The sequence below is a fragment of the Vulpes vulpes genome, chromosome X (genome assembly GCF_048418805.1).
Source record: "Vulpes vulpes isolate BD-2025 chromosome X, VulVul3, whole genome shotgun sequence".
In the NCBI taxonomy this organism is placed as follows: Eukaryota; Metazoa; Chordata; class Mammalia; order Carnivora; family Canidae; genus Vulpes; species Vulpes vulpes.
Window position 1 is genome coordinate 20,167,950 of NC_132796.1, and position 12,147 is coordinate 20,180,096.

Sequence of the window (12,147 nt, forward strand, 5' to 3'; positions counted from 1 at the left end):
CCACAGTGCTCATTTGGACTTTTGACCTGAATGTGCAGGGCCAGAAGTGATAAAATATGAAAGTGTCCTACGGGTCCTGGCTCCTGGAAGTATGTGAGTCATGAAAGAGAAACAAGATCTGAAATACTTAGAGTTCTAAGGTGGCATGTGGAAAATTATCAGACATGTGAAGTTGTAAAGGAAAGATTTGGTTCTTATTTATGCCTAGCCAAAACAGTTCTCTCCTGTTAGGAATAAACTTGATAATATCAAAGTTGCAACAATTTCTTTAAAGAGAAAGTATAGGCATAGACGCGTGCTTTAAACAGTGAGTGGATCTAAGTGGGAGTCACTATGTATTTGTCATGTATCACAACATATGGATCATATCTTAACATGATATTGTGTTATAGAGCTGAAAGAAAAATTTCTAAACAATCAGAAATTAAGAAACAAACATCGATCAACCACGCCGGAAGGCAGACCGAATTTTTTATACCCTTTTTAGAGAAAATGATATTATAAAATTGTCACATGAGGAAAAGATCAACAAGTATGTTGGCAAAAATGTAGGAAAAGCTATTACAGGTGTGTGGAAGGCACATGTATAAAAATGTTATACCTAAAAAAGAAAATGGGACACATACATTATGTGCATTGTACCGTATACAAGAACCTAATGCCTTTTTTGTCTTTCATAACACTGACATTTTGCAAGAACCCCAGATATTTTGTAGACCGTCCTATGCTTTGAATACATCTGATTGTTTCTTCATGGTTAGATTCAGGTTAAGCATTTTTTGTAAGAAGATTATATGGGTGATGTCGTTCCCTTTTCCAAGTGCATCAGGTCAGGAGGCATATGATGGCCCCATATGCTTTTTTTGGTCATTTGGGTATGATAGTGCTTTATATATATACATATATATATTTATAATACACATATCCATAAATCACACAGCGACTGTGTTCACACGCTAAGAAGCAAAGTTATCAGGCAAGACTCAGAGCGCGCAGCAGGAGGCAGTCGCTTTCCCAAGGCTCTGGGGAAACGGTCCAACCACGCCCATCCTCCTACCCGCCCGCGTCTTTTTTCTCAGAGAAGGAACTCTCAGAACCAGAAAGCCCCTATCCCAAGTCTTTTCCCATCAGCGTGGGTGCGCCTGCGCAGCGAGCTTCCCCGCGGCTCCTTTCCAGCGCCCGGCCGCTTCTTTTTGCTGCTCTCCTCGGCCTCCCCTCCACTCGAGCTTTTCCCTAAGGGGTCATAACAGGGCGCCAAACTGGCGTCCGCGGGAAGGCCGGGGGCGGGGCGCGGCGCGGCGCGGCACGTCAGTGGCCTTCCGGGCGGAAGTCCGCAGCCTCTGGAGCCTCTGATTGGCTTTCAGCCTGGCGCCTGTCTCGGCCCCCGCGCCAGTTTCGGGCTGCTTGGCGCGGAATCGGGAGCCTGCAGGACCATGGCGCCGGTACACGGCGAAGACTGCGACCTGGGGTCGAGCGGTGAGGGATGACCCCGCGTGCGGGGTTCGGGGTTGGGAATACAGGGGCCGTGGCGTGATTGCGGGTGGTGAGGGCTCTGGAGAGGTCTTTTTAACTGGGGGGGGGGGGGGCGCTCGTCTGGTTCGCCTGACGGGTCCTTTTGGGCGCGGACCTTGGTAGTCCCGGGCTGGGACTCACTTGTGTCGGGTGGGGCTTCCTCGCAGGGCCGTTTGCTCCTGGCAAACCAGAGCGCATCCCTTGCAGGGCCTGTGTCAGAGCTGCTCTCCGCACCAGTCCGCATTTTCATTTTATTTCTTTTGGCGAGTGCGTTCCACGTGCATCAGACTGACCCCGATGGGGCACAGTCTTGGTTCAAAGTATCTAACAACTCTTAGTTCAAAGTATCTACCTGAGGGCTAGCACGAACGAATGTGAGCTCTTTCTATGAAAACTCCCAGGGAAATGTTTATACACTTTAACTCAGCAGGAAAGAAAGTCTAAGGGCTGTCACCAGAAAATACAAATGTGCCTTGTTTTAGGTAATGGGTTTTTACTTCATGCATTAACAATTTTTTTCTCTCAAGTTCTATGGAAAGTTCTTCCAAGTGCTGCATAGAAGTAGTGTTCACAATCTAGTCATCTTTGGTGAAGTCCCCCCCCCCCCGAAAAAAAAATCGAATCAGCTCAGCAGCATTTGAAATGCCCTGTATATGACTCCGTTTTCAGTAGTAATCTTTTATTTCCAAAAATAGAATACAAAAATGTAAATGGCTTTGATTTCTGATTTTTGGACTATGTTCAAGTAAAGTGTGACTTCAGTGAATGTCTGGTTTAAATTCAGATGCTTCACTTTCTTAGTTCAGGGTACATCTCCTGTCACCCAGATACATCTCCATTAATGAGAACTTGCCTTCTAATCAGTTTCCTTTGCATTCACCTAGTTGTGAATCACAGATACCAATTTGCTCCAGCCTTTCGTTTTTAAGACAATTTGTTTTGGAGAGTCGTCTACCCTGGATTACAAATGGGATGTAGGTTGTGAGTATATGAACAGTCTCTGCAGCCCTCCATCAGTGATTTGCCACTACGGTTTCTTTCTTCACCATAAAAACTGTACGTCATCTGTGAACATCAAGAAATCACTCTTTGGAAGATGCTGTGTAATCTTGAGTCCCCTCTTAAGTCATGGTGTTGATTAAGTAGTTGCTAGAGACTTGTGACTGGAATTTTTCCCTTAGAGCAGAAAGATTGTTACCTGAAAGACTTTTGCACGCTAGTGTCTGTCTGCTTTGGGGGAGAATGCGGGTACTTCAGATGGTAATTTTGAACTGAATATTTAAAGTTTTGTAGTGGATTTTTTCATGCCTTTTTGTCGTTGTTAACTTATCTACACGAAGCATTGGACACATTCCAAGAAGGAAATTCTAGGTCTTTTTTCCTCTTAAGTATTAGAAGGTGTGGGGTACCTTGACAATGGCAGTGAAAAGTTGAAAGGTCTGTAACTACCTATTATTACATATAAAAAAGGATCAGGGAGAGTTTAATGATTTTTAAAAAGCAGGTATAGTGGTTTATTCATTTGTTCATTCAGCAAATATTTACTATGTACCTGCTAGGTATAGGCATTAAATGGTAGGTAAGCTGGACATAGTCTTGTCTTCCTGGAGTTGAGATGGTAAAGAGCTAATTGCATGTGGTGCTATATTGAGGCTTCTCTGAGAAAACCACTTAACTTTATTTTTGCTTTCTAAAGCTAGACCGTGGTACTTCTGGGTGTGTTGTGTGCGCGCTGTGTGTGTGTGTGTGTCTGCCCTACGTCTGTACACACATACACAAACATGAAACGAGATCCTATATTGCTGAGTACAAAATAAGCCAAGGTCCTTCATTTAATCCTTAACAACTTTATGAAGCAGACACGATTATCCCCATTTCACAGATGAGAATCCTGAGGCTCTGCATTACTGCGAGTCCTTTGGTCTAACCCTCAGGAGCCAACTCTAGCTGATGTAAATAGAAAAAGAGGAATTTAAGTATTTTAGGGATTAGAAGGATACTGTGGTGGTCACAGAAACTCCAGGTGGACTTGAGAATCACTTCGGGGGGCTGCTTAGCCAGGAATGGTAATTAAAGTTGTGCCACAGGGGATCCCTGGGTGGCGCAGCGGTTTGGCGCCTGCCTTTGGCACAGGGCGCGATCCTGGAGACCCGGGATCGAATCCCACGTCGGGCTCCCGGTGCATGGAGCCTGCTTCTCCCTCTGCCTGTGTCTCTGCCTCTCTCTCTCTCTCTCTCTCTCTCTCTCTGTATGACTATCATAAATAAATAAAAATTAAAAAAAATAAAAAATAAAGTTGTGCCACAGAACTGGTCTAGTGAGGAGGTCATTGTCAGCCATGGCCAAGTACTTGATGTTATAGTTTGTATCTTGGGACATTGCTGGCTGAGTGACCCCAAGTAATCCTCTTGCAGCTGTTGCTATTTCTAGAATCTTCCATTAGCCCATCCACTTTCCTTCTGACACTAGCTTCTGATTTAAAGTCTGAGCAGGTATTCCTACTTGATAGAGCCTGTTTTATATGTTCATGCCCTTGCTACAAGCGTATGTGGGAAAGAGCATCTGCTTTTTCAACTTCTCTAGTGGGACTTGGGCTCTGCATCCCATCAAGGTTTATAAGGAGGGGATTTCACAGACAAGTTCAGGTGCCAGGCAGCTTAAAAAACAACGTGAAGGCACCTGGTCACTACAGCTCAGAGATGTTAACTGGTGGTCTCATGTCACCCAGTAAGTGGTAGAGCCGGATTGTGTTGCTTCTCCCTAATCTCCTATTCTCCCACTCTACACTCATGTAAGATTTACCTCCCATACCCACTTCCTCTTGGTTTCTGAATACACCTTGTAGTTTCATCCCTTTGTAATCAGGCTTATGCTTTTTTGTGTGCTTCTGCCCCTTTCCACCCTATATTCTGGTGGCAAAATTCTAATGGTCTTTCTGGATCTGTGTTGGACACCTTCCCTGTGAAGCCTTCTGTGAATTTCTCAAAGTTAGCAGCGTTCTTTGTTGTGTTTCCTCAGTACCTTGTCCTTGCCTCTTCTATGGCACCATGTCTGTATGATGGTGGGAGCCTCAGCTCCTTTTGCTTTATTTGACTGGGAGCCCCCTTGAGGGCAGGCAACTCTTCCTTTCTGTAATTGTAGGAAAGAAACCTGTAGAATGGTACATTGTTGCCTGTGAAGTAAGTCCATTTGAAGAACTATAAATTTTGTCAAGAGAGTCTATTAAGGAGTCAATGGCATCTTTAAGGGAATATACTGAGGCCAGCTTTTCACTGTCTCAGTAGTCATGTCCAGTAATCCCCTTAACCTTTTCTTGTAGACCTGCTTGTGATTTTTTGAAATCATTTGAGTGACACCCAAGATTTTGTGGCTGTCATCTTTAAGGACATGCATTCCTTAATTTTTACTTAATGCCTTTCTGAAAATGGATTTACAAGTCAAATACGAAAGTCAAACAATAGACTGAGATGTTCAAGAGAGATTGTTTCCAGAAAGCTAGGGGGGGAAAATGATCTCTATGTTTCACCTGTAAGATTTAGTTATCAACAGTTTATTTTCAGCATTTGGTACATGTTCTTTAAATTGCATCTTCTATTTCAGTCAAACACGTTGTCCATCAGTTGAATGTTATGAGTATTCCAAAGGGGTTGGAGCTTTTAGGATGCATCTTATCAATCCTTCTTTTCTGTGCCTCCTTCTTTTTATGAAATAATTAGCACCAAATACAATAAAATATTGAACTTCACAGACTCAGATGGCGATCATGCTAAGCCAAAACTCATGGCTGGCAAGCAGCATGGTCTCACTTGACTTGATTATTCATCATCTGGTAAACGACTCTCAATTTTGTGCATGAACTGTTTTCAGTATATATGTGTGGTGGTCAGTTCCTAATGACCAAAAGCATGATTACTTCAAAAGTTGAATGAACACTGAGGCATTCTGGTATTCCAGTAATTTTTGACAAAATACATTTTAATCTTTGTAATTTTGCACTATCACCCTATGTCCTAACCAAGTGAATGAGGCCTGGAAATCAGTGAAGGAATCAAGAATCTCTTCAGAGCCCTGTGTGTTATATTCTTCCAACCACCCACTTTATCCCTGCTTTGAAATTCCAAATACTTCATCTGAACCTCTGTTAGGGCATGTATTCTAAAGATTGTTTTTGAGTTAGTTACTAATTTCCCATTTTAGATGGTAAGTTCTGTGAGTACAGAATCTTTTTGTCTTTCAGAGAGACTAGTACTTTACAAAGAGCAGGTGCTCCTTTAAAGCCTTTCAAATGTTGATTAATAGAACACAAAATGAATTGTCCTTTTATAACTCTATTTATGGCCTGTCATTTCTTTTTTTTTTTTAATTTTTTTTATTTATTTATGATAGTCACAGAGAGAGAGAGAGAGAGGCAGAGACACAGGCGGAGGGAGAAGCAGGCTCCATGCACCGGGAGCCCGATGTGGGATTCGATCCCGGGTCTCCAGGATCGCGCCCTGGGCCAAAGGCAGGCGCCAAACCGCTGCGCCACCCAGGGATCCCTTTTTTTTTTTTTTTTTTTTTAATTTTTGGCCTGTCATTTCTAATGGAAAGGTTATGGATTAATGGCTGATCTCCTTTCTCTATTGTCTCTGTAAGATACCAGTTGATTTTGAAATTTTCCTCTTTTTGGAGTAAAAAAGTAACAGTTGCTTCAGTTGTTTTAACTGGGTCTTAGAGAAAATTTCTGGAGTCACAGGAGCTGTGTGAACTTGTCCTTCATGAACCATCTACAGTATGAAAACTAATCATTTCTATAATATTGAAATTGTGATACTATTGACTGGGAACATTCCTGTTCCTGAGAGAAGATGGCTGACAATTTTGTAACATCTCATGTAAACTTGGCTTTTTTTTTCAGCTGTGTCAGATTCAGGGAGTTTTGTATCTTCTCGATCCCGGCGAGAAAAAAAATCAAAGAGAGGGCGCCAGGAAGCTCTAGAAAGACTGAAAAGGGCTAAAGCTGGTGAGAAGTATAAATATGAAGTAAGTAACCATTTTTTTTCTTCTCCTTTGCTTCATTTAATTCATAGCCTGTAGGTATTTTATGTCCCCTTCGTCACTGATTAGAAATACCAATATATGTTGTACTTGCAATAGTTAATTTCTTACTATTGAAAAAGCGTGGGCATGAAGTACATTTACACATTTTGGCAATTACTTGGCTCTTTAAGTTCCTGTAAGGCACTTTACAGATGCTGTTTTTTTCCTTATTAAGCACACTGCATGGGCGCCTGTGTGGCTTAGTCTGTTAAGCATCTGCTTTCAGCTCAGGTCATGATCCTAGGACCCTGGGATCGAGCCCCACATCAGGCTCCCTGCCCAGTGGAGAGTCTGCTTTCTCCCTCTCCCTCTGCTTTATCCCTCTGCTCTCACGCTCTTTCCCTTGCTCACTCTCTCAAATAAATAAAATATTAAAAAACACAGCACACTGCAGCTGTGGTAAGTTTCATAGCTTTGTTGGGGGAACTTAGAAATGCTTTTACTTTTAAGATATTGAGCATTCTAGCTAAGCATGACTTCTTGGAGGGAATTGTTTTTCCTAATTTCATCTGTGGCAGGTGAGGACTTGGGTCTTACTTCTGCTGTGTCCTGTGTGTAAGATTGAATGTGATGCCCTTTTGACCATTTTCCTCTAACCACTATTTATGGCCTGTAGCTAAAACAAAAAAATCAGAGTGGTTACCATCTATACAGCATTGTCTGGCTTCACCTTCAATGTGTTCCTTGAGTGTCTCAGCTGCCTCAGGGCTAGAAAGTGATTAATTAATATGAGAAAAAAATGATAACAGCAACTGCTGTACTTTTTTATTGAACACTGTTCTAAGTGCTTTTACAAATATGTTTATTTAATCTTTCCAATAATTATGAAAAGTTAGATACTGTGATTAACAGCATTTCATAGGTGAGAATCCTGAGGTCACAGTGGCAGAGCCTTGATTTGAGCACAGGCAGTCTGGCTTCAGAATATGCATATTTAACCATGGCCTATACTGTGTTGTGCAATTAAGAAAGTGGAAGAGGATTTTTGTCATTTGGCATCATTTGCTCGAGTTAAGTGAGTCAACCAGATCACAAAGGGTTGCTAAAAGGATTATAGTAAAGCAGGAATAAAGCATTTTTAATGTAAGTACTCCTATAAAGGAGTTCTGTGGGGGCATTTCAGATGTTGACACAATGTGACTGATTTCCCTTTAATCACTCATGTTAATTGCATGGCTCTAAGAGTTCATGCTGAGCAGTAGCACAGTTTTTTGACATAGAGTCAAAATGACTTTTTACTCAAAATGATTTTCTAAGGTAGTTTTCTGGTATCTTTTTGATAGTATAGAAGTGAGTTACTTAAATAAGAGACAAAGTATGCCTAATTGACTTCAACAAACAGAAATATAATCCTGCAAGTTCACTTCCTCTGCCAAAAGAAAATTGGTCAGTATAGTAATATTAATTGGGCTCATTTGTGTTTGGGTTGTCAAAAAATTAATTTGGTAGGGCAGGTAGTTTCTATTATCAAATGGTGAAAGGCCGAATCAACATTTGCCAGTGATCGCTATAGAACAGCTTAAGCAGCAGGTGAAAACTAAGCCTGATCCTGTAATTGTTATAAGTCTTGTAGCTGTGGCAGGAGTCCAGTCAGCTCTGCCCATTGGGTTCGCAAAGCTCTGTGTCCAAGCAATTTTTCCTAGAGTCTTAGCTCTTCAGCTGGAGTTATTTCCTTCATCCCTTACCCACTTGAACTCTGGAGAGAAGGGGGGAATTTTTAATCGGGTATCTAGGAGTTCTAAGCGGCCCACCAAATTCTCTGTTGGCAAGTTGATGGCCTATTACTACGGCAGCTGAGGTGGTGTGCCTCTGTCCTGCTTGTTGCTTAAACTGTGAAGTGGTCTGCTCTATTCATGCCAGTAGTTAATGGCCCTCTGGAAGTTTGGGTAGCTCATGTTATTAGAGGACTTGCCCTTCACATAGCTCAGCATTTCAGTCTCTGCAGTCTCAAGACCTGAGAATGGTAAGAGATCAGTGGTAATACAAATAGGGATCACTCAAAAATTATTTCCTGTGTACCTATAGAATATAGAGTGCACTTGTTTTGCTGATTTGGAGGAGGGGGATAGGTGGGGCAGAGTTTCCTTTTAAACTCTATTTGGTTGATTGAATTGTTATTAAAATTGCCAGTGTGCAGGGCAACATCAGCTAGTGGAGAGGGGGTTGGCATGCCTTGTGGGTTTGCTAAGTATTGGAGAAACCAGTCTAGAAGTTAAAAGTGAATAATCCCCAAAGCAGCTAACAAAGAATTGGCTATAATTCAGTTTGTTTTTTATGAAGTAGATGAGTAATTGATGGTGTGACAAGTATATTATGCTAATGGAATCATTTAATATCTTGTGTTAACACCCACCTAAAAGGAATACTAAGTTAATTGATGTCTATTTAAGGAAAAACCCGGTAGTGGTGTTGAATGTCAGAACTCATGATATGGTTGCAGCTACTCCTTCAGGCTGCCATTCCCATTTCAATTTGACAATTTTTCATCAGAATTGTTTAACACTTTCACTCCTTTTGAAGCTTTCTCAAACTTGTATGATTGCAGGTTGAGGACTTCACAAGTGTTTATGAAGAAGTTGATGAAGAACAGTATTCGAAGCTGGTTCAGGCCCGCCAGGATGATGACTGGATCGTGGATGATGGTATGTGGGAAGAAATTCCCTTCTAAGTATTATGTTAGTTTTTGTCGAGTCTCATGTGGTGGAGTTGCTGCTTTGCATGAGCAGATGTACGACACTGTTAAAATGATATTGGTTCAGATTTTTCTCAAATACATTATTTGAGAATGTGGAGGGAATACAATAGAAATTTTATTCTGGGGTATTTTGGAGAATCCAGACACATACCTCAGGATATAGTGTAAATCCTCCAGGAAACGACTCTATAGTAATTGGGAGGAACCACATACCTGTGGGGTATCCTCAGGTGATGTGGGGTTGAGAAAACTGTCCATTGAACAGAGTGGCTGTGATGATTACACGAAGCTATATGTGTGAAGAGTAACTTGGACAGTCAAAAGCACAGAGCAGAGGCTGGTCCTGATGTTTTTATAATCCATGTAGAAAGCTCACTGGTTCCTGCTTGTCAGGTGTAACTTCTTGGGCATGCTCCTGCAGACCACAGGTAGTGGTATAGACTGCACCTGTAACCATAATTGTTTCTATTTCTGTAGTTGGACTCAGCTCTATTGCCAGTTTTCCTTCATAGACTGAAGTGCTTTTCTAGGCCTGTGTAATCTCTATTCTTTTGCTTTTTATTCTTTGGGTAGAATAAAACTACTGTTAAGCATCCCGTTGCGGCAGACTTTGATGCTGTGGGCCAGATCATTTCCCTAGCTCACCTAGATGGGCATAGCATATATCCTTTGGTTTTGACACAGCAGACCTGCTGTGTAGATGCTTATGCTTCATCTGATACCCGTTTTAACAGGATTCTGCTGCATTTAAAAATGGCACAGCCAGGAGAACATCTGAGTAGGTATAAGAGGTGTTTTTGTTGTTGTGGCTAAAATATACTGGCCACTTTTAGAAACTTGGTCCCATTTTAAATTTTGTTCCGTGGGCACTTGGCGGGATGAGCACCGGATGTTATGCTATATGTTGGCAAATTGAACTCCAATAAAAAAAAATTAAAAAAAATTTGTTCCTGCAGATGGTATTGGCTATGTGGAAGATGGCCGAGAGATTTTTGATGATGACCTTGAAGACGATGCCCTTGATTCTCATGAGAAAGGTACCCATATTTTGTTTTCAAGAATGCAATTTTGAGATTTACAGAATCACAATTTGAGATGACTTAGTACTTTGGCCCAGTTTCCTTTAAAGGAAAAGGACTTACCATAATTGTTTTTAGGTGTAGAATATGTCCTAATACTGAGAAAAACATAGTTACATAGAAAATTAAATGTAAAAAGCAAAAACAATACCACAAAATGAGGTTTAATGTCTCTATCATCCAAAGAGTTTGCTCTTTTATTTATTTTTGGATTTTAGTTCTGTGGTCATTTTAGACTTGCTGATTTTGAGAGCTGCAGCGATAAGTGATGTCTTTTAATTCCTATTGAATTGATGTACTTAAAATTTTAGCTCTTTGATAGTAGTACAGTACAATAATAAGGTTTAGTAATCAACTTGCTTTGTCTAATCAAAATTTAAAATGATATAAATGAATGGGTTAGATTTTCTTAGCTACATAATCATTGGCAAAACATTTTTTTTTTTGAGTAAACAAGCCTGATTTAGTTTCTGTAAAATGTGAAGGGGAAATTATCTTTAGTATTTGTTTTTTTGATTTACTTCATTATTATCACTAAGTGTAGATCGTGGGTCAGCAAACTCTGGCCCACTCACAGCCAGTTTATTTTAAACAGCTTTATTGAGCTGTAATTCACATTCCATACAATGCACCTATTTAAAGTGTACATTTCGATGGTGTTTGCTGTAGTCACAGAGTTGGGTGGCCATCACCACAATCAGTCTCACATTTTCATTACCCTAGAAGGAAAGCATGTCAGTTACTGTGTAGCTCCCTGCTCAGAATGGTTTTTTCATTTTTAAAAAGAGAAAAATGCAAAGAAGAACATGCAACAGCACCAGACAGATGTGTGTGGCCACGAAGCCTAAAATCTGTGCTATCTTGCCCTCTTCAGAAAGTCTGGACCCTAAATTGTGGATTTTCTTTTTTTTTTTTCTTTTTTTTTTTTTTTTTTTTTTTAATTGTGGATTTTCAATGTTTTCTACATTTGTTTACTTTCTTTCTCTTCCCCCCTTCCCAACTGTATACACACAGACTTTATTTTAGGTCAACTTATTGAAAATAAGTTGAAAACACCATGACACTTCCCCTCTGTATGCTTTATCAGTGACCTCCTAAGAACAAGGATGCTTGTCTTCTTAGCCACAGTCCCATTCTCATAATGTCATCTAATATCTTGGTTCATGCTAAGATTTCCCATTAGCCCAAAATGATCGCTGTTTTTTCAGACGCAGAGTCCACTTTAGTTTTTATGTCTCTTGAGTCTTATTTAGTGTAGAATAGCACCATCCCTCTCCTCGTCCCCCTCGGGCTGTGTGTGGTCTTTCATGACCTTGACCTCTTTATTTTTATTTATTTATTTTTTAAATATTTTTTTAAATTTATTCATGAGAGACAGAGAGAGACAGAGACACAGGCAGAGGGAGAAGCAGGCTCCATGCAGGGAGCCTGACGTGGGACTCCATCCCCGGTCTCCAGGATCAGGCCCTGGACTGAAGGTGCCGCTAAACCGCTGAGCCACCCGGGATGCCTGACCTTGACCTCTTTAAAGGGACCAGGCTGATGGTGTTGAATGTCCTACAGTCTGGGATTTGCCAGATTACTTTTTGGTGTGTAGAATCCGGTTAAAGATCCTGACAAAAATATGATATAGATGAAGTTGTGTCTTTCCCACTGATCATTTCAGGGGCATATAAGGTCACTTTGTCTCATTTTTGGTGGTGCTAAGTTTGATCTCTTGGTTAAAATGATGTTAGATAACTTATAAAGCTACGTTTCCACCTTTGTATTAATGTAAATATG

General features: G+C 40.9%; 1 protein-coding gene across 3 annotated transcripts in view; it reads left to right on the plus strand.

Moving 5' to 3' along the window:
- Positions 1–1,151: 1,151 nt before the first annotated feature.
- The window catches only part of POLA1 (DNA polymerase alpha 1, catalytic subunit), a 310,773-nt gene continuing 299,777 nt past the window's right edge, over positions 1,152–12,147 (plus strand). For all 3 annotated transcript variants that reach the window (XR_011998276.1, XM_025997428.2, XM_072744505.1), the window contains exons 1-4: positions 1,152–1,476; positions 6,410–6,534; positions 9,137–9,233; positions 10,243–10,323. Coding sequence is in view for 2 of the 3 variants with exons in the window: in XM_025997428.2 (XP_025853213.1) it covers positions 1,434–1,476; positions 6,410–6,534; positions 9,137–9,233; positions 10,243–10,323 (346 nt within the window). In the remaining variant the exon portion in view is untranslated. The remainder of the gene's footprint in view (positions 1,477–6,409; positions 6,535–9,136; positions 9,234–10,242; positions 10,324–12,147) is intronic.